This window comes from Triturus cristatus, chromosome 4_2, assembly GCF_964204655.1.
Source record: "Triturus cristatus chromosome 4_2, aTriCri1.1, whole genome shotgun sequence".
NCBI classification, from domain to species: Eukaryota; Metazoa; Chordata; class Amphibia; order Caudata; family Salamandridae; genus Triturus; species Triturus cristatus.
In genome coordinates, this window is record NC_140586.1 from 421,320,234 (window position 1) to 421,347,654 (window position 27,421).

Consider the following 27,421-nt stretch of genomic DNA (forward strand, 5'->3'; position numbering starts at 1 on the left):
AAGGGAAGATTTGGGCCTGGCAAGTAGTTTAACTTGCCAAGTCAAAATGGCAGTTTAAAACTGCACACACAGGCTCTGCAATGGCAGGCCCGAGCTATGTTAGAATTTAATTTACAGGCCCTGGGCACCGATAGTGCACTTTACTAGGAACTTACAAGTACATTATATAAGCCAATGTTATCATGTTTTAAGCACATGCACTTTAGCACTGTTTAGCAGTGGTAAACTGCCTAGAGTCCTAAAGCCAACAAAAACAAGGTAAGAACAAGCATTTGCAATGCAATAGGTCTCGCATTTGCAAAAGTTTCAGCTATTGTCATTGTTCATGACAATGCCTTTATCTATTTTATAAAACAAACACATAAATAAAATGGCATTATCATTTACAATGCCAATAGCTAGTGTTGCATTATTATTAGCAATGCCAACTGCTCACACTTTTATAATGTGAGACCTATTGCATTGCAAATGCTTTTTACGGTTGGTTTCTCCGATATTACCCACTGCATTGGCTTCAGCAAGCACAAATGCATGCAGTCGCCCAGACCTTGAAAAACACCTATACAGTGTGTCTCTTTACAAGTTCAAAACTGCTTTATTTGCAAATGTGGCCACTTTTTTTTAGGTATCTGATTCGGTAATGGGGCCACTTTAATTTTGGTGCCCGGGCCGATTTTATGTCTTAGCCTGACTCTAGTAACTTGCAGAAGAATAATGAAAGCTTAAAAAGTGAGTTTTTTTTAAAAACAGTGACTGATCGTGGCTTCTGAATTCATTGTTGCTGTTCCCAGCTACTCATTAAAAAGGGGTGCAGCCAAACATGTATACCATCTACCTGCAACCATGGCAACTACAGCCAAGTTGGGCTGATACCCTGTAAGGAAAAGCGTTCTTAGCTGTCTGTAAAATGTAATAAAATATTGACTGACTGACTGAGAAATAAAAAAAAAGCATGCTTTCTGTACATGGCTTTGCATTTTTGGCACACTTAGGAGAGTAAGGGTTGTAATCTTGTGTTGCCAGCGAATAAAAGCTGGCTTCAGTGACGTTTCCGGGCCTGTTGGCGTGTCTTAATCAGACATGTCCACGACCTATGAATTTATTGCATTTTCGAGGGCTCTTTGCACGTAACATATTCGTCGCGAACATAATGTCCCCTTGTTGCTTACTTGCTTCCCACAATGTAAGGGGCTGGCCTGTTGACCTATGGTTCTTTAAACTATCCAACCGACCCAAGTGTCAGACGTGAGTTCCACTTGCAACAGACAAAATCGCGTGACCCTGGTTTATCTACCACGTCAGTTGCACGCTATTGGGGGTTAGCTTTGTAATAGCCTCGCTTTTATTTGGCAGTCTACCCGAGACTTGCGTCAGCCTGAAGACGCGTACTTAAAAAATGCCCTTCATTCGAAAACTAAGTTTACATTCATATAAGACCCTGTTTAGCAGAATCGGGTCCCACGCTACGAAGGGATTTACTATTCATTTTGAAGATGACATCCTTGTCAGGCTAAGTCCGGTTTCGTACATGTGTCTATATTGTTTGCATTCTCCAAGAAGAGTTATTTATTCCCGTAGGATTCCCTGGTGTTGCTGACATCAGAGAGAAAGAGAATGAAATATATAAAGACACTTATGGACGTAGATTTTGCCTCCCTGACGTAGGCTGCATTTCATAGCTTTTTTACTGAGCATTAAACAAACAAGACAAGCCCGGCGGAGCAGCGCATTCCAGGCGGGGGAGCGGACCCTTTGAAGTGCGATGCCAAACGGATTGCATGGCGGCACGATGCGTGCGATTGTGCGCGTGCTAGCCATGCAATCCGCTTTTTGGGAGCACTTTTAAAACCCCCTTACAATAGTCTCGCTTTGCGATCGCTTATGCGATAGCAAGGCGAGACCTAAAAAAGGGAGGAAGAAAGCTAAAGCCGGTGTAAATGACTACGTCCAACACTGACCCATTGAGGGTAACGAGTAAGGGACACAGGGTGACTGCGCACCGTCCTGGAAAGCCCATATGCCAGAGTCTTTGCATTTCAAGCACTCGCCTCGATCTTCGCCAATTCCTGATGTCAGGAGTGAGACTTGTGCACCTGAGAATCCAGACAGCCCAATGACTGTATTGATATCTCTGTCACCAATAGCAGTCATGGACACGGCTCCTGTATCTCTGCCGCCTCACAGGACTAGATATGGGAAATTGATTTGCGCACTAAAACAACATATTGAAGAGTTGTAATTTATATATGCATTATTGGTACTTTTTATTTAACAAAGAGGGGGAAGTAGTGTCTTGTGAGTTAGAGAGGACGGGATTCTTTTGGTCCCGGACGTACTCCACAAAACAGTGACATAAACGTATGGGTGATGGAATTTATGATGTAGAATGTTCAGTTAACAGTTACACGCTGAGGTATAAAGACATGTAACACGCTGAGGTATAAAGACATGTAACACCAAGCCCCATGTGTGGCGTGATCATTTACAAGTACCCGAGCTTAAAAAGGATGCTACAGCAACAACACGGAGCAGGATGGTTGATCAAGTAACAGCATGGACCACAACGAAGGGTGTGTAGAGGAACAAGAAACAACACAGAGTACAACAGAGGGAGGGTGGGGATAAGCAAAAGCACAGAGCACAACAGAGGGCGGGGGTAACAACAACAAGGAGTGAGTGCGGGAGGGGACAAGTCACAACATGGATAGTGGGTGGGGAAAGCAACAATACGAAGGGAAGGTGGGGCAAGCAACAAATGGATAATGGGTAGGGGTCTGCAACAACACAGACAGGAGGAGGGGCAAGCAAGATCAGATAGGGGACAAAAGCACACAGATAGAGCAACACAGAGCGTGGGGGAGAAGCACATGAGTGAGACGGCATGCAAACACATGCACTCAACAAAAAGAAAAAAGTTGTTGCGAAAGGGTGAGCAGTGAAAAGACGCAAATATTTCGGCCATGCTCCAGGGGAGGGACAAACAAAAGAAGAGAAGGAAGCAAATGATAGGGACAATGAAGCCAACCAATAGTAAGAAAGTGGCATGATCTAAGCCAACTGCAATCTAACAAAATGAGACGCAAGAATAAAAAAAGCCCCTTCTTAATTGCATGAATAAATCTGATGAAGAGGAGGTTTATAATCTGAATTTTTATTTTATTTAAAAACAGTTCGAAAAATAAAAATTGTAAATGTTCACGGATTAGCTAAATTTTTGTCTTGTGATTGGCATAACTGGGAAAGCCAAACTGAGAAATCATTATATTGGAATACTTTAAAGGCATGCCTTCATATATTTTAGACAGTTTATTTAGGCAGTATGATCTTTGCAGCAAATGTTCGGGACGGTGCCACATGCCAATGTATCCACTGCTTGCATCTTTCTCTAAATTTCTCATGTCCACTGGCTTGACAAAGACTCCTGATGATTTGCCAGTGTGCTTTGCCACAATAAAGTTCACAGCAATATCATCACAGTTCTGGGTTTCATCTATTAGAGCATGTACTGCTGCGGGCTGCTTCTGGAAGCTCTCAAGGTATGACCGATGGAAGAAAGCTGCTCCAATCAAGACCATGGAGTACAGGTCTCCATTGCCAGGTTCAGGAGCAAGCAGTTCAAAACCTCCATAACTGTATATGCCCGAGGAAGTTGAGATATGCTTTCTTGGCACAAAGCCAACAATCTGTTCAGGAAATTGCTGTAAAGCAAGCAAAAGCACAGCGGTTATAAAAATTGCTAACATGCGTTGAGAATTATATGAAATTCTAAATCAGAATAGGTGCACAGTGATCTAATTTAAATAACTCAATAAAAAGGAATACAAGTCCACCACGCACAGTTTGTAACCAAACTATGGCTGCTTTCCTTCACTCTAGCCACGCAAGCTCATAATTGTTTAAAATGACATTTCTTTAGCAGAGGCTTCTTTTGGTATATAAAGGACAATACAAACAGGGAATATCCGGTATATAATCAAGGGGTGCATGTTTTCACTTCCTTCACCAAAGTTACAATCCTACAAAGAAGGGTGCAAACCATACAGAAAATCTGCCAAAGTGTGGACAGTGTGCTGCCTTTACCCCGAACATTGTAATCTGCCTATTTGGAGCTATACCATTAGTTGACTTCCCACTGGCATAGATATCATTTCGGAGGTCCATTTAGAATAGAAATGATCACCCGCTCAGCTCACAGATCTAAACCGGGCCTACATCGTATGTAGAATGCTGTCAGCTTCAAAGAAAGTTCTATAGCTCCAAAAATTTCGCAGGTATAGGGCACATTCAATAAGGCGTCATAACTCTCAAATAAATAGGACACTCCTGAGGTTATTTCCCGCAAGCAGATTTAAGGACACATTTAAACTTATCAGGCATCATTACTGTGCTTCGAGAAGAATTAAACATCTCTCTAACAGGGAAAGTCAAGAGATGGAGAACTAAAGACCCAAAGATTTTACCACAGCCGCTGGTCATGGAACATGGGGCAAATGGGAGGGTCAGCTTTTCATTACTCCCCAAAGGGGACGCTAAATGAGATTTACAGGTGGGTCTGCAGGGGGAACAGTAGACTGGGTGGCTTACTGACCTTAACTGCAGGCGGTGGGCTCCACAACCTCGATCACAAAACTGCTGGGTGTCTTGCCAAGGCTAGAGAGATTGGCGATATGTGGGCAGCTCTACCAAAGCAGCAAAAGGAGCGGTAAGGTTGGTGCAGCTGGTGAGGGAGGCCGGATAGGCCCAGCGAGCATGCAGTGGCCCTGTTCTCAAGAGCAACCATCTTTGTTGCCAAACAGACGAGTCCGGTCAACGGGCATGTCTATAAGGGAGGACTGGCCATCACTTGAGATCCCGATCCATGTCTGGTGGCGCTTAAAGAAAGGAACTCAGCATGCAGGATTGGTGCCTACATATCCAGTGCAAGTCATTTGAAGAAAGGAGTCAGTGCGGAGTTGCACAGCGCAACCTACCGGCGAGCAGAGGTACTACTGAAAGTTTCGGGATTCAGTCTGCCCCCTGGGGAATATATGAAAGGTAAGAAATCTCAAATTAATTTAAGAAGGTCAATTGCCATGAAACAGAAGGTTGGATTCGTCCTAAATCCATTTGTTGTTCCTGCTATTTGAAGTAGCAAGCCAAAGACTTCTGAACATCTCCACGAGACACACTAAAACTGAATGTGAATGTAAAGCAAGGCCAAAAAATGGTTGTGGTAACATGATCAAATATAGAAGCATCCAAAATTATGACCAGTGGTTTGGGGGAAGTGATGGATTGCTTAAAAGATTCAGAGCGAAGTAAGGAAAATGGATAAGCTTTGCATTTAGGAAGCCTTTAGGAAACCCAGGGTCAGATGTACGACCCTTTTTTGCGGGATATCGTCCCTATTGCGACTGCAAAAAAGGGTAATGGCATCTACAAATGCTATTTTGCAAGTCACTGACTCGCAAAATAGCATTTGCGAGTCCCGCTATTAGGAAGGGGCATCCCTTCCTAATAGCGAGTCACCATGCCATGTACAATTGTTTTGCGACCGCAATTGCGGCCGCAAAACACTCGCAGTTTACCACCTACTTCAAGTAGGTGGTAAACCACTCGCAAACAGACCCTTCCCCTTTGTATGTGATAAAATATTTTTAAGAGCAGGCAGTGGTCCCAGGGACCCCTGCCTGCCCTTAAAACGATTAAACTGAAAAGTTTCATTTTTCTTTCTTAAATGCATCCTGTTTTCCTTTAAGGAAAATGGGCTGTATTTAAAAATAAAAATAAATAAAAAAAGACTGCTTTATTTAAAAGCAGTCCCAGACATGGTGGTCTGCTGACCCCAGCAGGCCACCATTCCTGGCAGTGCTAGTCATTCCTAATGGGGTCACAAATTGCAACAGCCTCATTAATATTCATGAGGCATGCAGTTTGAGCCCCCATTAGGACTCGCTAACAGTGTCTGAGACACCGTTATACATCCCAATTTGCGAGTCGCAAATTGCGAGTCGCAAATGTGACACGTTTTGTGAGTCGCAAATTGGTGAGTCGTAGATCTGGCCCCAAGTCCCGAATGGTGCATCTAAAGTTTAACAATCACAAATAAAGGAAACATGCAGCTTTAATCAATGTTTTGATATGAGATCAGAAATGTGATGCAACAGTCAATAGCAAGTTCAAGCACATCCAAGAAGCATGTTATTAAGAGAAAATCTGAGCTACACTGGGATCAACCATTTTCACATTTTATGTGGTATACATTTCTCAAAATACCCATTATGAGACAACACAGTGATAAGTTTGGGACATTTCAAATTGTAATACCAACACAAACACACATGTGATAAAGTACCGACTGCCATACATTACAGTTATATTACCCGTCACTGAGGAGTTCTGCCACCATATAGGTGAATAAGACCAATAGCAGAGTTCCTTTATAAGATCATGGAACTCTGTCTTGCAATATTCTTTCAACGTACAGCAAAAGGTATTTTATTCCCTATGATATATGTTCACACCATTACCCTTCCCATAAACTGCTTAGATCCTTGGTATTTTAGTTTTTCCACATGAAATAGATAGTATGTTGCAGACATGAAGAATCAGAGGTGGGCGAGGCAACTCTGGCTCAGCTCAGGGTCCTCATGGATCCTCAAGCTCAACTCTCTAGCTCTGAGGCCGACCTCTCCCTCTTAATCATGAAGTGTGGATGTCAAAACCAACATTTGTTTGCAATTTTATACACCAAAAACTCGACCCGAGGGTATTGGAGTGCTTTATAAGAGCACCAGTTACATCACACAGGGTCACATTAATTTTATTTATTTTAGGTACAGAGAGATTAACTGATTGCCCACCATCACAGGATGTTGAGCCAACGCAGAGACATGAGCCTGGTTTGCACTATATAAAACCGCCATAAAAAAAAAAAAAAAAAAAAAGAGGGCGAATAAAAGAAGGGGAAGAACAGCACACTGGTGTTTTCTCTCTTATTAGTACCTACTTTAAACAGAAAATATAAGAATAAAGCACTGCCGTAATGATCCTTGACTGAGAAGTAAAATTAACAAAAAATGAAAGAATGGCAGGAGCGGAGCAAGGGGACTTGGAGGCACCTTAGATGTGATGCGGACAACGTTGTGCCTTGGATCAGTTTATTCGTACAACATCGATCTGGAATCACCAGTATTCTACCAGGGACTTCAGCGGATCTTCTTCAGCTACTAAGTGCTAGAGCACAAACGCAACACCCGCTGGTAAGTGAGGCTGTATGGGAACCGTTGCTTCAAGGAGTGAATAATTCTCCCCTCCTAGGTGCTGCAAACTGCAATAGGGGCTTAATTCGCAAATTTTATTTATCAGCCTACTTCAACTCACAAACTAACATTGCTTTCACTGCTATGATGATTGTAGAGTAAACAACGACAAGCAGATGTTCGTATGTTTTTACTCATGGGTTATTCTATAGCGTGAACCAGACCCAAGGTAGGGTATCGGAGCGCTTTACATAGTGAGCAAGATATTGGATAGCACATATAGTAAACTCGTGGCATAGCCAAAAAAAACATAGCATATAAAGTAACCACAAAGCATAACATAGTTCAGGGGATAAAAGCAGAAAAGAGAGTAGTTCTGAGCCATAAGAGTCAATTCGAGATTGCGCGAGTCTTCGCTTCGAAATATCAGTTGACGGAGAGTATAGTCAAGTTTGAGGTTGTGAGCTGGTGTGGTGATTGTGCGGATTTAAGGGAGGAATTTGCTCATCAAGAATAATTTTGCTTCCTTTTTGAAGAGAGGTGTCGGGGATCATTTTTCTGATGGATGGCGGAAGCAAGTTCCAAATTCTTGGCACATCTCCTGAAAATGCTCTTTTGGAGGTTTTAGTCTTGTTGAACCGTGAGGGTTTCAAGAGTAGATTGTGTGCACTCCTAGAATGTCCGTTTCCTCCATTCAATTATAGCAATGACATATTGGTTTACGGAGCTACACAAAAAGAGCATGATAAAGCTCTCACACAAGTATGTGGTTTACTTTCTGATGCAGGTTTCACTTTGAATGCAGATAAATGGGAGTTCAACAACAAAAAGCTGAAATGCTTTGGTCATATCTTTTTTTGTTGGTGGTAAGACACCTGATCCTGCTAAAATACACACGCTGTTAAATACTGATCCCCCACAAGATGTTTTTATATTGCATTCATTTCTTGGCATGGCCAGCTACTGTTCCAGATATGCGCAAGAGTTTGCCACTGTAAGTACTACATTGGGAGATTTGAAGTAAAAGAAGGTTTCATTTCAATGGTCACATCAATGCAAGAACTTTAAAAAAAATATCAATGAAGCCATTGAGAATGCTACAGAAATGGCTTATTTCAATCCGAAGCTTCATAAAGAGGTTGTTGTCGATGCTAGCCCAGCCGGGTTAGGCAGTATCCTTGCACAGCAGATACCCGAATGCAAGAAGGCATATTGTGGCATATGCAAGTAGGAGTTTGTCCCAAACAGTATGCGCTTATTCACTACCTGAAAAAGAAAGTTTTGCCATTGTATGGGCTTGTGAACATTTCTTCCTGTACGGAAACCTATTAAACTGGTAACGGATCATCAAGCTTTACTAACGGCATTTGGCAATCCAAAGGTCAAGATAATTCCTCGCTTTAAAATGATGGGGACTACGATTACAAGAGTACAATTATACCACTGTGCATCGTCCAGGGAAGGATCAGAACCCTGTAAAATCACACCAGCTGCCATTTTGTTAGCCCAGATTATCACTTTCACGAGCCATAATACTGGTGTGCTAAAGTTGGAAGATATAATCACACATCAGTGATGGAACCAACACCCTCAATTTCTCACAAGCTATGGTCATTATCAAAAATGTCAAGGATCAACTGCCCATAAGTCAGGAAGGAGTTATACTGCGAGAGTAGAGATTCCTGATTCCAGAGAGTCTGCAGCAGAAAATTATTGAAGTGGCCCACGAAGGACATCGTGGAATCCTTGCCACAAAAGAGCTCTCCGAGACAGAGTCTGGTTTCATTATCTGGATGAGCAGGTTGAAAAGGAATTAAAGGCCTGTCATCTTTGCAAACGCCTTTCTACAAAAGTTACTGAACACACTATACACAATTCAGAACTCCCGAAGCATGTCTAGGAGAGAGTAGCCATTGACATTTTCCACATGGCAATGGACATCATATGATGGTGATTGTGGAAGAATACTCATGATTGCTATTAATTGAGGATCTTTCATCTACCACTCAAGACTGAGACACAGAGACTAGATGGCATCTTTGCGACATGGGGAAATTGGACAATGGCCCACTTTTTAACAGTCAAGAGTTCAAAGATTTCTGAATATAAAACATCAGAAAAGCATACATGCTGTGGCCGCAGACTAAATGACTTGTTGACCGCTTTATGAGTAAGCAAAAGAAAGCTGTGCTACTCATGAGATGCTCGATCTAAAAACTGTGTTAAATTCTACCCCAAGATCTTATCGTTCAACACCTCACTTGGCCACAGGTGAAAGGTGAGTGAGAGAGTGAGAGAGAGAGAGAGAGTGAGAGAGTGAGAGTGAGAGAGAGAGACAGGAACGTAACTTGTCAAAAGGACTTGGTTCATAAACAAAAGATGAAAGTGTATGCTGATAAAAGACGGCATGCAAAGAACATTGTTTTTAAGAAAGGAGATAGAGTGCTCGCACGTCAGATGTGGCAAAGAAAATCTGATGCTCCATTTGATGCTGAACTTTTTCAAGTGTTGTTTAACAAGGGACACATGGTAACTGCCCAGTGCCCTGGAAAGTCCATTAGCAGAGACTCGTCTCACTTTTGGCGTTTAACTCATCGTTCATCAGATCTACACGTTATAGAAGAGACTGGTTCTAAAGCACCAGTGACTGCGGTTGCCTCTCCACCATCAACACAGAGCCTGGACATTGATGGTGACAGTTCCCACTATCCAATGACAAGATCGGGTTGAACAATTAAAGTGCCAAAAAGATATATATATATATATATATATATATATATATATATATATATATATATATATATATATATATATATGAGAACAACATCCAGCTCTCACAGAGACTTCCATGAAAACAGGCACGGACTTCAGGCTGTCAGGAAACGGCATTAGTTTAATGTAATAGGTCACCCTCAACCCATGAGACAACAGACGCATTTCGGCTTACTCAAAGCCTTTGTCAATCTGTTTGGCGCCAAAACTTACAGCATTATATATAGCCCTTCCCCTTTGAAAGGTATACATAGACAGAGAAAACATACTGTCAAGTACGTAACCAAAATATGCAACCCATATGGCATATGAATGCTCTCGGTAACTATGTGTCAGCAAAGTTGCAGGTAAAGATAATTGTTAATAAATTGCATAATGCAACTATAAATTGACAAAATGTACCATTGCCATAACGAGCATAACTAAAATTGGATTGCATACATGACTAGTATAACTCCAACACTCAAGGGAAAATATATACATTCAAATGCGACGCCAGTTTCTCGTGTCACCTGATTTGTTAAAACAAAATATATAAACGTGTTAAAACTGCGTTCTGCTGAAAGTCACTAAATTGTCAAAATGAAAAAAAAGAAAAACAGCTCTGACCCGGGATATCTGCCGAGGCTCCTGGCAAAGCCTCCCAGTTTACGACCTCTGAACTCTGCATGAAAGCAGTGTTAACTTTAATCTTGTTGCGAATGCCACAATCCCTCAGCAAATATCGAAAGGCATTGGGACAAAATATTGGTAGTTATCCCACGGGATCAGATTAAACACCATTAGTGAACTAAATGACCTTAATGTCAAACTCCAAGCGCGTGCTTGAAAGCCAAAAGGGACTACCAATCCCATAATGCCTTATGACGATAGAAATGTTACGTGGAAGTTCACCAGCGAGTATTTTGATGCAACAAGTCAGTGCCATGAATAAATAAAACCAGGACCAGAGATTGAAGTTCCAATGTCAGAATTAACCATCAGCATGAAAATTCAGTTTAAAACAGGTACAAACTCCGGGTTGAGGGGGACTGATGCATAACAAATGAATAAGCCGAACAAAACTCACCGCTTCGGCATGGGCCTCCACAGTGCCCAGTTACCAAATGACACCAGACTCCTGGGCAAGGCATTTCTTGCTGGGGACACAAAGACCTACTTGCTGGCAGGCGCGAAAACCGCCCCGCTGCATGATCCAAGTCGCCCCCTGCTGCCATCCTTGTTCCTCCTCCTGGCTGCCAATTTGGGGGCTCACCTACTAGCACTTCCGTACTGCTCCAAACACCTTTTCGGTCAGAAGGGAGAGCCACAAACGACTGGTGTTCAGTGAAAAGCAGGACGACCGCCCACACTGCATTTGAATGAGAACAAAACCCAGCTCTCTCAGAAACATCCATGAAAACAGGCACAGACTTCAGGCTGTCCTGATGCGGCATTAGTTTAATGTCATAGGTCACCCTCAACCCATGAGACAAGAGACGCGTTTCGGCTTACTAGAAGCCTTTGTCAATCTGTTTGGCGCCAAAACACACATATATTCATATACATCTTCACTTCTGTGGGGTTCGGAGCGTCATATATATATATATATGTATACATATATTACCTACTGGCGGTCGCCAGTAGGTAGTTATAGTTAGGACCACGTTTCCATAGGAAAACCTCAACATTCTATTTTGAATAACTTTGGCGCCGGTCGACGAATCCTCGCGAATTTCTCAAAATAGGTGGGGCGCGACGCTCCGCTCCTACCCTGAAAGTCTCGGGGGGATACGTCAAGCGGGGGCTGAGATAAAAGGGGGGTCTCAAAACGCGTTTTTCCCATGCATTTTTCCATAGGACCTTTAGAACGAGCTACAGCCCGAACGGCTGAACAGAATTACTCAAAATTTGGCAGAGAGGTAGTCCCTAGGTCAAGGAAGTGCCTTTTGTAGGTTTGGTGTAAATCTGTTCAGTAGATTCTGAGAAAATAGCCTTTAAATCAATATATATATCTGAGCCCGCTTACGGTACGCTTACCGTACGCTTACGGTAAGCGTACGGTGGCGAGCGCGATTCTGATTGGCTCTTAGATCTTAGTAAACATTCGAATCGGCCGAAACCAGGAAGCGGCGGCCGCCATTTTGTGTATTTCACTCTGAAAAAAAAGAGTGAAAACAAGGAAAGGGGGCAATGAGGAGAGTTACAGACCCCCTAACATTTGTAAGGGGGTCAAAGAAGGACAGAAAAGTACAAAGAAAACATTTATTGATTTTAAAAAAAATCACGGGGTACGCGTACGGTAAGCGTACGGTAGGAAAAAAAAAAAAAAAAAAATGAAAATCAGATTTAAGTGTTTAGATATTAGGGGGCTCTAAAAAGAGCCGTTGTGTTTATGAAATGATTTTTTAGTGGTACCTACAAGTAAGTACCGATGCAGAGTCTAAGGTTCAAGAGGAAGACTCTGTTCCCTTCATCATTGAAGTGCACACCATCTCCTCTATAAATGTCTTGCATGTCATAACGCAAGTTGTTGTGGTAAATGGCACCCATACCATAGTCACGGAGGAAAGCAGAAACAGATTTGTTGACGTGCTTTCTTGCTTTGTCATCGCACCGCGTGCCCACCGTGCGTGCACGGCACTAACTGCGTAAAGTGGGCGCGCACGCCACGAATGGCGTAAAGTAACTTAGCATTTAAAAAACCGTACAAATTCACTGAAAAAACCATAGGTTTCACACACGTTATAGTTAGGAATTAGCATTTAAAAAACCTTGCAAATTCACTGAAAAAACCATAGGTTTCACACATGTTATAGTTAGCGGAAATTTTACTGATAAAAAACCAATGAAATTCCCCCGTTATAGTTAGTGCAGGCAACTATAACTCACGCGACCGCAATCTTCTGCTGATGACATATGTGTCTTTATGAAAAAAAAATATTTGTAATATATGTATAGCTAAAAATGTATGGAAGAAGACATGGGCAAATAAGTGTCTAAATACAGTATTAGCATCAGCAGAGGATTGCGGTCGCGTGAGTTATAGTTGCCTGCACTAACTATAACGGGGGAATTTCATTGGTTTTTTATCAGTAAAATTTCCGCTAACTATAACATGTGTGAAACCTATGGTTTTTTCAGTGAATATATATATATATATATATATATATATATATATATATATATATATATATATATATATATATATATATATATATATTACCTACTGGCGGTTGTCAGTAGGTAGTTATAGTTAGGACCTAGTTTCCATAGGAAACGTGTTTTTGATTCGCCAATAACTTTGGCACAGTTTGACGAATCTACACGAAATATATTCAAAACAAATGACCCATTCAGGTCAGCTGCTGTCTTGAAAGTTTCGGGGTGATTCGTCTAGCGGGGGCCAAGAAAAAAGGGGGGGTCCCAAAATGTGTTTTCTCCAGGTTAATTTCCATAGGAAACTTTAGACACTGCTATAGCCATGGGGGCCACGGGGGCCAGTATACTACAGCCTCTGCATGTGGAGCATCAATGTTGGATTGAGGTGACGCTTGCCAGCTGAGAACTCATTCAGCGTTCTTTTTTACCCACAGATAATGCACGCATGGATTGAAATGCATCTGGCACTGCAACCTCCAAGATGCCTAGCGCGGACTCATTCAGAGCAGCCCATCAGAGGGCGCGCTTATTTTGCATAAAGAGAGACAGCTGCTGGTACGTGCCTATTCCCTCACCACGAGCCCTGGAAGAAGAAAAGATATTTTCGAAACGCGTCGGCGAGAGTGGTGTTTGACTGTGAAAGTGAGCTGGTTGGCGCCATCTGCACCGATAAAGGGGGCTAGTGCTTGGAGCCCCGAGTTGATGTTCGAGTGCACCTCAAGCCTTTTGGACCCAAGCCTGAGCATTGATATATATATATATATATATATATATATATATATATATATATATATTACCTACTGACGGTTGTCAGTAGGTAGTTATAGTTAGGACCTAGTTTCCATAGGAAACGTGTTTTTGATTTGCCAATAACTTTGGCACAGTTTGACGAATCTACACGAAATATATTCAAAACGAATGACCCATTCAGGTCAGCTGCTGTCTTGAAAGTTTCGGGGTAATTCGTCTAGCGGGGGCCAAGAAAAAAGGGGGGGTCCCAAAATGTGTTTTCTCCGGGTTAATTTCCATAGGAAACTTTAGACACTGCTATAGCCTGAACTGCTAAACGGAATTACACCAAATTTGGCAAAACTGTAGTTTTTGGTCCAGAAAGAACACTTTTCTTTAAATGGTGTAAATCCGATCAGTAGTTTTTGAGATATTTAAAGCTTTACAGATATAAATAAATATTTGAGAATTGCGAGACCTGATCGGCTGAACTTTCCCGATCACAAGCTTGTTTCGGATTGAATGCCAACACTTCAAACCAGGAAGTGTTGGCAGCCATCTTTGTGACTCGGTATCGAGTCACAAGCAAAGAGGTAAGAAAAACATTTTTAAAAAACAACAAAAGGGGGCAGGGTAAAAAACCCCTGACCCCCTATGCTTTGTGAGGAGGTCCCACAGGGACCCCAGGGCCAAAAAAAGCATTTATTTTTTTGGGACGGAGTCGCACCGAAAAAACCAAAAAAACAAAGCTTGGTCTCCTGTGCTTCGTTTTTTTAAAGCCCTCAGTTGAGCCAGGTCCCGGGGGCAATATTCTATTATGGTGTGAGGGCCCACGGGGGCCCCCACAGTCCCAGGGACAGCCACCTCCCCGGGGCTTCATCATAAAATGTGCGGGAGAATTCCTGCCCCCACGCTGGCCCAGGGACCGCCACCTCCCCAGGGCATTCCTGATCATGGGCGTAGGGGCCCGCAAGCCCCCTCAAGCCCGGGGACAGCCACCTCCCCAGGGCTTAAATTTACCTAACTAAGTGTGGGGGGTCTCCTGTCCCTCCCCACACTGCCCCAGGGACCACCACCGCCCCGGGGTATGCAGTAACACTACCTACCCAGGAGCACGGCCCCCGCCCGATCATAGCAAACACTGCTTTGCTTCAGGGAAACGAAAGCAGGAAACCTGCTCTTGCTTCCATGAAGTGAATCAGAATTGATTTTGGGTAAAGGGAGCTGCAGGTTTTCAGCTCCCTTTGCCCAAAAGCAATGCCGGCTACCTCAGGAGGCAGGGAGCCGGAAGGGACCGCGGGGGCATTGGGGTTCCCCCACAGTCCCCTACACTGAGGCCAGGCCCCGGGGATGGGGTCCCCAGGGCCCCCTTCCCGTATACATTATTAAAAAATAATAACAAATAAATAAATATGAGGCAATGCCCCAGGGGATGGGGTCCCAGAGGCCTAAACCGGCCTCAGGAGGGGGGCCGCACGGCCCCGTTTTAATTATTATTATTATTATTATTTTTTTTAAGTGGGTCAGGCCTTGGGCCCACAAAATATTAGGAGAAGGGAGGCCACACAGCCCCTCTTCTAACAATAACAAGCATTTGCAATGCAATAGGTCTCGCATTTATAAGAGATTGAGCTATTGGCATTGTAAAATTACAATGCCTTTTATTTATGTTTTGGTTTTAAAACAAATAAAAGGCATTGTCATTTACAATGTCAGTAGCATAAACTCGCATAAAAGCAATGTGTGGAGTGCAGCAGTGTGCGGCGTGCAGCAGTGTGCGGCGTGCAGCAGTGTCGTGCAGCATGCAGCAGTGAGTAATGCAGCAGTGTGCAGCAGTGTGTGGCGTGCTGCAGTGTGCGGCGTGCAGCAGTGTGTGCCGTGCAACTGTGTTTTGTGTAGCATTGTGCGGCGTGCAGCAATGTGTGGCGTGCAGCAGTGTATGGCGTGCGGCAGTGTTTCGTGCAGCAGTGTGCGGCGTGCAGCAGTGTGCGGCTTGCAGCAGTGTGCGGCTTGCAGCAGTGTCTGGCGTGCAGCGGCATGCAGCAGTGTGCGGCGTGCAGCAGTGTGAGGCGTGCAGCAGTGTGAGGCGTGCAGCAGTGTGAGGCGTGCAGCAGTGTGAGGCGTGCAGCAGTGTGAGGCGTGCAGCAGTGTGAGGCGTGCAGCAGTGTGAGGCGTGCAGCAGTGTGAGGCGTGCAGCAGTGTGAGGCGTGCAGCAGTGTGAGGCGTGCAGCAGTGTGCGCAGCAGTGTGTGGCGTGCGGTAGTGTGCGGCATGCAGCAGTGTGCGGCATGCAGCAGTGTTTCGTGTAGCAGTGTGAGGCATGCAGCACTGTGGCGTGCAGCGGCGTGCAGCAGTGTCGTGCAGCATGCAGCAGTGAGTAATGCAGCAGTGTGTGGCGTGCAGCAGTGTGCGGCGTGCAGCAGTGTGCAGCAGTGTGTGCCGTGCAGCAGTGTGCGACGTGCAGCAGTGTGTGGCGTGCAGCGGCATGCAGCAGTGTTTCGTGCAGCAGTGTGTGGCGGGCAGCAGTGTGCGGTGTGTAGCAGTGTGTGGCGTGCAGCGGCATGCAGCAGTGTGTGGCGTGCAGCAGTGTGTGGCGTGCAGCAGTGAGTGGCGTGCAGCAGTGTGCGGCGTGTAGCAGTGTGCGGCGTGCAGCAGTGTGAGGCGTGCAGCAGTGTGAGGCGTGCAGCAGTGTGAGGCGTGCAGCAGTGTGAGGCAGTGTGCTGCGTGCAGCAGTGTAGTGCAGCATGCAGCAGTGTGTGGCATGCAGCAGTGTGCAGCAGTGTGTGGCATGCAGCAGTGTGTGGCGTGCAGCAGTGTGCGGCGTGCAGCAGTGTTTCGTGTAGCATTGTGCGGCGTGCATCAGTTTGTGGCATGCAGCAGTGTGTGGTGTGCAGCAGTGTGCGGCGTGCAGCAGTGTGTGGCGTGCAGCAGTGTGCGGCGTGGAGCGGCATGCAGCAGTGTGTGGCGTGCAGCAGTGTGCGGCGTGCAGCAGTGTGCGGCGTGCAGCAGTGTGCGGCGTGCAGCACTGAGTGGCGTGCAGCATTGTGCGGTGTGCAGCAGTGTGTGGCGTGCAGCGGCACGCAGCAGTGTGTGGCGTGCAGCAGTGTGTGGCGTGCAGCAGTGTGTGGCGTGCAGCAGTGTGTGGCGCGCAGCAGTGTGTCAGCAGTGTGCGGTGTGTCAGCAGTGTGAGGCGTGCAGCAGTGTGAGGCGTGCAGCAGTGTGAGGCGTGCAGCAGTGTGAGGCGTGCAGCAGTGTGCGGCATGCAGCAGTGTGCGGCATGCAGCAGTGTGCGGCATGCAGCAGTGTTTCGTGAAGCAGTGTGAGGCATGCAGCACTGAGTGGTGTGCTGCAGTGTGCGGCGTGCAGCATTGTGTGGCGTGCAGCAGTGTGGCGTGCAGCAGTGTGTGGCGTGCAGCAGTGTGTGGCGTGCAGCAGTGTGTGGCGTGCAGCGGCGTGCAGCAGTGTGCGGCGTGCAGCAGTGTGCGGCGTGCAGCAGTGTGCGGCGTGCAGCAGTGTGCGGCGTGCAGCAGTGTGCGGCGTGCAGCAGTGTGCGACATGCAGCAGTGTGTGGCGTGCAGCAGTGTGCGGCGTGCAGCAGTGTGCGGCGTGTAGCAGTGTGCGGCGTGTAGCAGTGTGAGGCGTGCAGCAGTGTGAGGCGTGCAGCAGTTTGGTATATGCACTGCCAGCAACCTGGCACGCCAGTGAGTGCAGAACACTTGCATCACCCTCTCTCTGCCTGCCATTGCGTTCCATGCTTCTTGAAAGGTAAGAAAAAAACGTGCATTTGCGTTTCAAATGTCCGATCCTGCAGCAGCACACTTTCATGAGCTATGCATGATAGTAACCCGATTCAAGGCCCCATTCTCCAGATTTTTTACAAAGAATCTCCCACTTTGCTCTTCTGAAATGTTGGCATGTATGCTATTGCCTGATGCTTGGAATGTATTTGTTTGTAATACATTCCCAGGAGAACAAGCATTTACAATGCAATGGTCTCGCCTTTTGCGTAAGTTGGAGCTATTGGTATTGTAAATGACAAACTTTTTTATTTATGCGTTGGTTTTGAAAACAAATAAATGGCATAGTCATTTACAATGCCAATAGCTTTAGCTCTCGCAAAGGCGAGACCTATTGCATCTATACACACACACACACACACCGAGCCCCACACACACAATCCTTTGGTGAATATGTAGTGTTGGAAGGGGTCCACAGGGGGCACAGCGGTGGGGAAACGAGTGGGACAGAGGGCAAAAGGGGCACAAAAGGGAAAAAACGAGTGGCGCAGAAGGGCACAGAAAAACGAGAGGAACAGAGGGCAGAAGGGCACAAAAAACGAGAGGAGCAGAGGGCAGAAAGGCACAAAAAAAAAAAGAGGGAAACGAGTGGCACAAAGGGCAGAAAGGCACAAAAACGAGTGGCACAGAGGGCAGAAGGGCACAAAAGACGAGAGGAGCAGAGGGCAGAAAGGCACAAAAAAACAAGTGGAACAGAGGCAGAAGGGCACAAACGAGAGGGGCAGAAAGGCACAAAAGAGGGAAAAACGAGTGGCACAGAGGGCAGAAAGGCACAAAAACGAGTGGCACAGAGGGCAGAAGGGCACAAAAACGAGAGGAGCAGAGGGCAGAAGGGCACAAAAAAAGAGGGAAAACGAGTGGCACAGAGGACAGCAATGCACAAAAAAAAGAGAAAAACGAGTGGCACAGAGGGCAGAAAGGCACAAAAACGAGTGGCACAGAGGGCAGAAGGGCACAAAAACGAGAGGAGCAGAGGGCAGAAGGGCACATAAAAAAAGAGGGAAAACGAGTGGAACAGAGGACACAAATGCACAAAAAAAAAGAGAGAAAAACGAGTGGCACAGAGGGCAGAAAGGCACAAAAACGAGTGGCGCAGAAGGGCACAAAAGAGGCACACACCGACCCACACACACACACACACAATCCTTAGGTGAATATGTAGTGTTGGAAGGGGTCCACAGCGGCGGGGAAACCAGTGGGACAGAGGGCAAAAGGGAACAAAACACGAGGGAAAAACTAGTGGCACAGAGGGCAGAAGGGCGCAAAAAAACGAGTGGAACAGAGGGCAGAAAAAAAGAGAGGAGCAGAGGGCAGAAAGGCACAAAAAAAAGAGGGAAAAACGAGTGGAACAGAGGGCAGAAAGGCACAAATAACCTGCCTCGGTGAAGAATCTAGCTGGGCGTGCGGGGAATGGTCCTCTCGTTCTCCGGCTGAAGCGCCAGTTACAGGACATGCAGTTACCCAGTCTGTCTGTGATTGGCTGCCCATGTAGCAGGCAGCTAGTGATTGGCCCACGCCTGCTGCCGGGGTCTTGCAATTGGACTGTAAAGTCACACGTGACCAGGGGGAGTCACGCGCTTTCCGGGAACCCGCCAGGTAAGACATAAGCAAAACAAACCCAAGGAAAGAAGCATGGAGGGTCCGGGGCAGCGGAAGCAGCAGCGGAGGGGGTGAAGAGCATCACCGGAGAAGGGCAGACCAACAGCAAGTGAGTGCAAGGGGGAAGAAACAGAAAATGATATTTTGGGAGGGTGGGAAGGGTGGGAGGAGTGTCGGCAGCGGCGGGGTTTGTGCGCGCGTGTGTGTGTGTGTGTGTGTCTGTGTGTGTGCGTCTGCGCAAGCGCGTCCACAGACCCAGACCCCAATCGCTGCGCGTGCCCTGGTCTGTCTCCCTTGAGAGGCATCTCGGCGACAATAGGTCTCGAGAGCGAGACCTAAAAAAAAAGCAGATGCCGGCATCTCGCCGGAGGCCCAGCCCCTCCTTGCACCACTGTCCAAACGCACCTCCTGGCGCCTTCTGGATTGGGGAATTAAGTCCCCTGGAATCTTAAGGGTCCTTAGAGGCCAACTAGCCCACTAGTTACCTCCAGTAAGCTCCACAGAGTGGGATTGCTAGGAGGTGATCCAAGGCCACACCCCTTTTTATGCCCCTTTTTACGCCACTCTGCAAACGCCCCTCTTGGCGCATTGCCGGTGGGGCAATGAGGTCCTCTTGTGTCCTGAGGACTAAGGTGGACTTCATTCCCTGAGCAGCAGTGCACCAGGAGACGCTTTGCAGAGTTGTGTAAAAAGGGGGCAAGGCCTCAGACCAGTCTCAGCAATCCAGCTGTGTGGGGCTTACTAGAGATAACAGGAGGGCTAGTTGGCCCCCAGGAACCCTCAGGAGGCAAGGGGACGTCATCCCCCAACCAAGAGCGTGCCAGGAGGCACGCTTGCAGAGTGGTGGAGAAAGGGGGTAAGGGCTGTGTCCACGTCTCAGCAATCCCACTATCTGGGCTTACTGGAGGTGTCAGGTAGACTAGTCAGCCCCTAATGACCCTCAGCAGCGAAGGGGACTTTAATACCCATTCAAGAGTGCGCCAGGGAGTGCATTTGCAGACTGGTGGGCAAAGGAGGGCGTGGCCTGCTTTGAGAACTTCGCAATCTTGCTGTGTGGGACTTACTGGAGGTAATAGGAGGGGCAGTTGGCCCCTAAGGTTGTCCTTGGGGGCCAACTACCCCTCCTGTTACCTCCAGTAAGTCCCACACAGTGGGATTGCTAAGATGTTTTCAGAGGCCATGGTCACCTATCTCCACTACTCTGCAAATGCGCCTCCTGGCACAGTACTGGTTGGGGGATGAAGTCCAATTTACTCCTGAGGGACTTTGGGGGCCAGGTAGCCCTCCTGGTACCTCCTGTAAGTCCAATGCAGCAAAATTCCTGAGCACTGGTCGGAGGCCTAGTCCCCTTCTCCACCACCCTGCGAACGAGACTACTATGTTACAGTTCAAAATTAGCATTTGAAAAACCTTAGAAATTCACTGAAAAAACATAGGCTACAGGGACGTTAGTTAAAAATTAGCTTTAAAAAAACCTTAGACATTCACGGAAAAAACACAGGTTTCAGTGATGTTATAGTTAGTTTGACATTTCACTCATACAAAATGACATTTCACTCATACAAAACTAGAGCAATTCGGCCGTTATAGTTAGTTGAGCTAACTATAACTCACGCCCCGGCAATGCACTGCTGATGATGTCAAATAATACATCACTCATGAGACGGTCAGTGACATCATCCTGTGAGTTTTCTAAAAAGTTTAATGTAATATATATATATATATATATATATATATATATATATATATATATATATATATATATATATATATATATATATTCACTGAAAAAAACCATAGGTTTCACACATGTTATAGTTAGCGGAAATTTTACTGATAAAAAACCAATGAAATTCCCCCGTTCTAGTTAGTGCAGGCAACTATAACTCACGCGACCGCAATCCTCTGCTGATGCTAATACTGTATTTAGACACTTATTTGCCCATGTCTTCTTCCATGCATTTTTAGCTATACATATATTACAAATATTTTTTTTTCATAAAGACACATATGTCATCAGCAGAAGATTGCGGTCGCGTGAGTTATAGTTGCCTGCACTAACTAGAACGGGGGAATTTCATTGGTTTTTTATCAGTAAAATTTCCGCTAACTATACCATGTGTGAAACCTATGGTTTTTTCAGTGAATTTGCAAGGTTTTTTAAATGCTAATTCCTAACTATAACGTGTGTGAAACCTATGGTTTTTTCAGTGAATTTGTACGTTTTTTTAAATGCTAAGTTACTTTACGCCATTCGTGGCGTGCGCGCCCACTTAACGCAGTTCGTTCCGTGCGCGCACAGTGAGCACGCGGCGCGCTTCGCGCACCGCGCGCCCACTTTACGCAGTTAGTGCCGTGCACGCACGGTGGGCACGCGGTGCGCTACGCGCACCGCGTGCCCACGTTACGCTAGATGGGCCATGTACGCACGATGCGCTTCGCGCACCGTGCGCACATGGAGGACATATGATGAACTTCGTTTTGAAAGGTAATATTTTAATTTTTCGTATGTTTTATAAACCATGCACAAATGGTGCCCTTCGGGCACCATTTGCACACGGGGTGGAGAGAGTGTGGATAATTTTTTTTTTTATTATTTTTTTTTTAAATATTTGAGTATCTCAGCTCTAATAAGCCATGCTCAATTGGTGCCCTTCGGGCACCAATTGCACACGGGGTGGAGAGAGTGTGGATAATTTTGTTTTTTTTTAAAATTTTTACCGTACGCGTACGGTAAGCGTAATCGGCGAAATTACCGAAAAAATAAAAATTCCGTTTTTGGCCTCGGGGGATCTTTGGGGACTCCCTCAACATGGCTATGTGTGTGGGAGCTGTCTAAACAGGCCCTTTACATGTTTTTGGGCTTTATATTTTAAAAATCACTCTCAGTGCGAGAGAGAAAATGGCGGCCGCCGCTTCCTGGTTTCGGCCGATTCGAATGTTTACTAAGATCTAAGAGCCAATCAGAATCGCGCTCGCGCACGCCACCGTACGCGTACGGTAAGCGTACCGTAAGCGCACCGTAAGCTGGCTCAGATATATATATTGATTTAAAGGCTATTTTCTCAGAATCTACTGAACAGATTTACACCAAACCTACAAAAGGCACTTCCTTGACCTGAGGACTACCTCTCTGCCAAATTTCAAGTAATTCTGTTCAGCCGTTCGGGCTGTAGCCCTGTCTAAAGGTCCTATGGAAAAATGCATGGGAAAAACGTGTTTTGGGACCCCCCTTTTATCTCAGCCCCCGCTTGACGAATCCCCCCGAGACTTTCAGGGTAGGAGCGGAGCGTAGCGCCCCATCTATTTTGAAATATTCGCGAGGATTCGTCGACCGGCGCCAAAGTTATTCAAAATAGAATGTTGCGGATTTCCTATGGAAACGTGGTCCTAACTATAACTACCTACTGGCGACCGCCAGTAGGTAATTATATATATATATATATATATATATATATATATATATATATATATATATACACACACACACACACACACACACACACATACATATGCCTAGGTGTATTGAAGATTGAGTGGCTGTATGAGTGTCAGAATGTATGATTTAGTGGGTGCATGACTGACTATATAGGTGAGTGATTAAACGGGTCTTAGTGAATGCATGCGTGTATGACTAATCTGTGTGAATGTCTATCAGTCTGTCAGTTGGTGTGGAAGTGGCTGTATGAATTGGTGAGTAGCTACACAGGTGTCTATATGGGTTAATGATTGGTTGTCTGAGTACCTGTATGGGTGCCTTAGTGTCTGTGTGGGTGGGTTAGGGGGTATATGACTCACTGCATGGATATGCAACTGGGTGAATGCCTGGGTGCATGGGTTCATGAGTCCATCTAGAAGATGCTGTATGGTTGAGTGAGTGGGAGTATGGCTGTGTTGGTGACTGTATAGATGTTTGAGTACTATATGGGAGGGTAACTGCATTGTGAAAGGCAGTGTGTGTGAGTGTTAGAATATATAAGTGACTATATGCGAGTGACTGTGAGAGTGGCTGTATGGATAAGTGTGTGCTTGTGTCACTGATTGGAAGAGAGTATGTATGTGTTACTATTTGTATGAATAAGTGAGGTGGTGTGTGTATAACTATATAGGCGAGTAAATGGCAGTGTGATTGATTCTTTGGGTGACTGACTTAGTGTGTGAGTACCTCTGTGAGTGAGTGGTGCTGTGTGAGAGTCGGAATGGTTGTATGAGTGCATATATCAGTGGCTGTACTGATGAGTGACTGTGTGTACAAGTAACTGTATGGGTGAGTGAGTGGATGTGTGTGTGTGTGTGTAGACCTGTGAATAAGTGATTGGGTATGTACCAACTGGTATTGGTGTGTTTATGGTTTCGAGAATGGTAGTCTATATTTTAGAGTGGGTTTATTAAAGCTTATATTAGGGTGTGAGGAGGTGCTTTAGATATTCATCAGTGATGTCACTGACCAAGTCATGAGTGATGTAATAAGTGACATCATCAGCAGTGTATTGCGGGGGCGCGAGTTATAGTTCGCTCAGCTTACTGGAACGGCTGAATTTCTCTGTTTTTGTATGAGTGAGATTTCAGCCTAACTATAACGTCCCTGAAACCTGTGTTTTTTCCACTGAACATATATACACACACACACACGTATATTATATGTATAATATTATCTACTGGCGGTCGCCAGTAGATAGTTATAGTTAGGACCGTGTTTCCATAGGAAATCCGCAACATTCTATTTGGAATAACTTTGGCGCCGGTTGACGAATCCTCGCGAAATTTTCTAAATAGGTGGGGCGCTCCGCTCCTACCCTGAAAGTCTCGGGGGGGATTCGTCAAGCGGGGGCTGAGAAAAAAGGGGGGGTCCCAAAACGCATTTTCCCCATGCAATTTTCCATAGGGACCTTTAGTCCAAGGTACAGCCCGAACGGCTGAACAGAATTACTTGAAATCTGGCAGAGAGGTAGTCCTCAGCTCAGGGGTGTGCCTTTTGCATATATGGAGTCAATCTGTTCAGTAGTTCCTGAGAAAATTGCAGTTAAAAGCACGTACATATCTATAGCCGCGCACCGTGCGAGCACCGTGCGCGCACCGTGCGAGCACCCTAACGTTCGCGAGCGTAATTCCGATTGGTCGTTACATGTTAGTCAACGTTCGAATCGGTCGAAATCAGGAAGTGTCGGCCGCCATTTTGTTTGTTTTCAGTGCAAGAGTGAAAAAGGAAGGTGGCGAACGTGAAAAGGGGGCAGGGTAGAGAGTTCCTGACCCCCTAGCCTTTGTCAGGGAGTCCCTGAAGGACCCCGAAGGCAGAATTTTTTTTTTTTGTTTTTAAATCGCGGGGGTGCGCGCACGGTGAAAAACCAACAAAAAAAAAAAATACGTCGTTTATTGGAAAATAAATATATAAAAAAATAATAATACATACATAACTTAGCATTTAAAAAACCGTACAAATTCACTGAAAAAAACCATAGGTTTCACACACGTTCTAGTTAGGAATTAGCATTTAAAAAACCTTGCAAATTCACTTAAAAAACCATAGGTTTCACACATGTTATAGTTAGGTGGATATTTCACTCGTAAAAAAACCAATGAAATTCCCCCGTTATAGTTACTTCAGATAACTATAACTCGCGCGACCGCCACTCTATCACAAGGATGATGTCATCAGTGATGTCAAGAGTGATGCCACTGACCATGTCATGAGTGATGTAATATGTGACTTCATCAGCTGTGGATTACGGGCGCGCGAGTTATAGTTATCTGAAGTAACTATAACGGGGGAATTTCATTGGTTTTTTACAAGTGAAATATCCACCTAACTAGAACATGTGTGAAACCTATGGTTTTTTAAGTGAATTATATATATAGATATATACACATATACACACACAGACATACAAACGCCTTCCAAAGAAGAACGGGTCACACTCACGGGCAGGTCGAGATTTCCTTTAATTTTAGCAATCCAAATTCTTACGGGCCAAATACAACAAATCAACGCGTTTCAGACTCACCGAGACCTTGTCCACGGTTCATGAATAGCCATGTTTATAGACCTATTATATACATTGTTGTTCATTACGACCTTCGTGGTCATTTCCTGTCATTACATCGCATTGCTTTCTGGGAGACGAAGTTTGCAAGGAATATTTATTTTTCAAAAAGAGGATACTGTGCACAAATCCTAAACTCCACAAAAGCAAATTTTAAATTTACATACAACATCAGCCTATGGATAGTTACATTCCTGGATACGGAGATATACATTCATGAAAACAAAATACACACAATGCTGCATCGGGAAGAAACTGCAACAAATGCGATTCTACACGCAGGAATTTTCCATCAAAATACCCCAATCCAAAATATCCCATATGGCTTGTTCTTAAGAATCTGTTCGGAAGAAAATGAATGGAACAAACATAGTAGAATAACATCACAAAGATTAAAACGGAGAGGATACTCAGTCGGAGTAATAAAAAGAGGTCGTGAGAGGACACAAACAAAAGCAACAGAAGAAATCATAAAAGTAAAAACACCAAAGACGAGTGACGATCCAGATACAATCCCCCTGATTACCACATATTCGAAGGAATCTAAAATGATCAAGGGAATCCTAAAGAAGAATTGGAAAATACTCCAACTGGGCCCAACAGTAGCAATGATAATGGAAAAACACCCTAATGTCACATTTAGAAGAGCAAGAACTCTGAAGGATGAATTGGTTCATAGCCACTTCCGTAAAATGAATAGCAAATCAAGGCAGTGGCTGAACACAAAAGGATTTGTTAAATGTTTTAACTGCGAAGTATACCAAATTGCGAAAAACACTAAAGAAATCAAATTGGCGAAAAATAATGTCTGGAAAATCCAAAAAACGTATTACATGCAAAAGCCAATTGTAGTTTACGGAATTGAAGGTCCTTGCGCTCTCAAATATGTTTGAAGTACCATCTGTGAGTCAAAAATGCAGTTTTTAGAACACGTACGAGCTACCATAAATAAAGACTGCAGCAACGTGGTGGCAAAACACATGGGGTTTCACCATGGAGGAGATTGGAAATTACTGAAATTCTTCGCAATCGGAAGTGTGGACTGCAATGAGTGAGGCGGAAACAGGGAAAGAAGGCTGAGACAAAGGGAATCCCGCCATATCTTGAACTTACGTACTCTTACACCAAATGGACTGAACCAAGATGAGGAACTTTATGTACATTTAGTCTAAAATAATCTTCAGTATGTTTTGCTTCTAAACGGGTATTCATTCAATGAAATGTTCACTTTATATCACTGTTAGCACAGTAATTGACCAATCAAGCATGTTCTTTGTCGAGTTTCTTGAAAACACGAAATTCAAGGGGACTAGTATGATTGCAAGCGTTACAAAAAAAAAGGAAAAGAAAAAAAAAAAACTTGCATTGAGAATTGAGTTGCAGAAAAGGCGCATAACATTTCCTAAATCTGTGTAGTTACCCACTGGAGGGGTGGCACTACATATAGAAATAATTTCGAAAAAAATGAGAAGCCATACCATGGTTTAGACCCACTGGAGGGTTATACTCTGTCTCGGTTGCCATATTGTGAAATTGGTGTTTGATAAAAAAAATGATTGACTGACTAGCAAAATGCAAAGATCCGAGCAATATGTATAATATCGCAATACAATTATGAGGTATCTCCCAACCCACTGGAGGGTTATATTCTGTCTCAGTTGCCATAATGTGAAATTGGCGTTTGATATAAAAATAATTGGACTGACTATCAAAAGGCAGCAAAGATCAGAACAATATGTATAATATCGCAATAGCACTACGAGGTATCTCCCAGCTTGGCCCCTAATCTTATTGATTGCATCAGGATTGATTGAATAACATAGTTTTCTTTCACTGTATCACTTTATTAACACAGTATTTTTCACAGTATCATCTTATTTAAAAAGAAATTTTCCTTGCAAACTACATCTCCCAGAAAGCATAGCGATGTAATGACAGGAAATGACCACGAAGGTCGTAATGAACAACAATGTATGTAATTGGTATATAAACACGGCTATTCGTGAACCGTGAACAAGGTCTCGTGAGACCGAAACACGTTGGTTTGTTGTATTTGGCCCGTAAGAATCTGGATTGCTGAAATTAAAGGAAATCTCAACCTG

General features: G+C 44.7%; 1 protein-coding gene across 1 annotated transcript in view; it reads right to left on the minus strand.

Moving 5' to 3' along the window:
* Positions 1–3,136: 3,136 nt before the first annotated feature.
* The window catches only part of EXTL2 (exostosin like glycosyltransferase 2), a 75,744-nt gene continuing 51,459 nt past the window's right edge, over positions 3,137–27,421 (minus strand). The window contains exon 5 of the mRNA XM_085601903.1: positions 3,137–3,698. Within this exon, the coding sequence (XP_085458029.1) occupies positions 3,207–3,698 (492 nt within the window). The 3' untranslated portion in view covers positions 3,137–3,206. The remainder of the gene's footprint in view (positions 3,699–27,421) is intronic.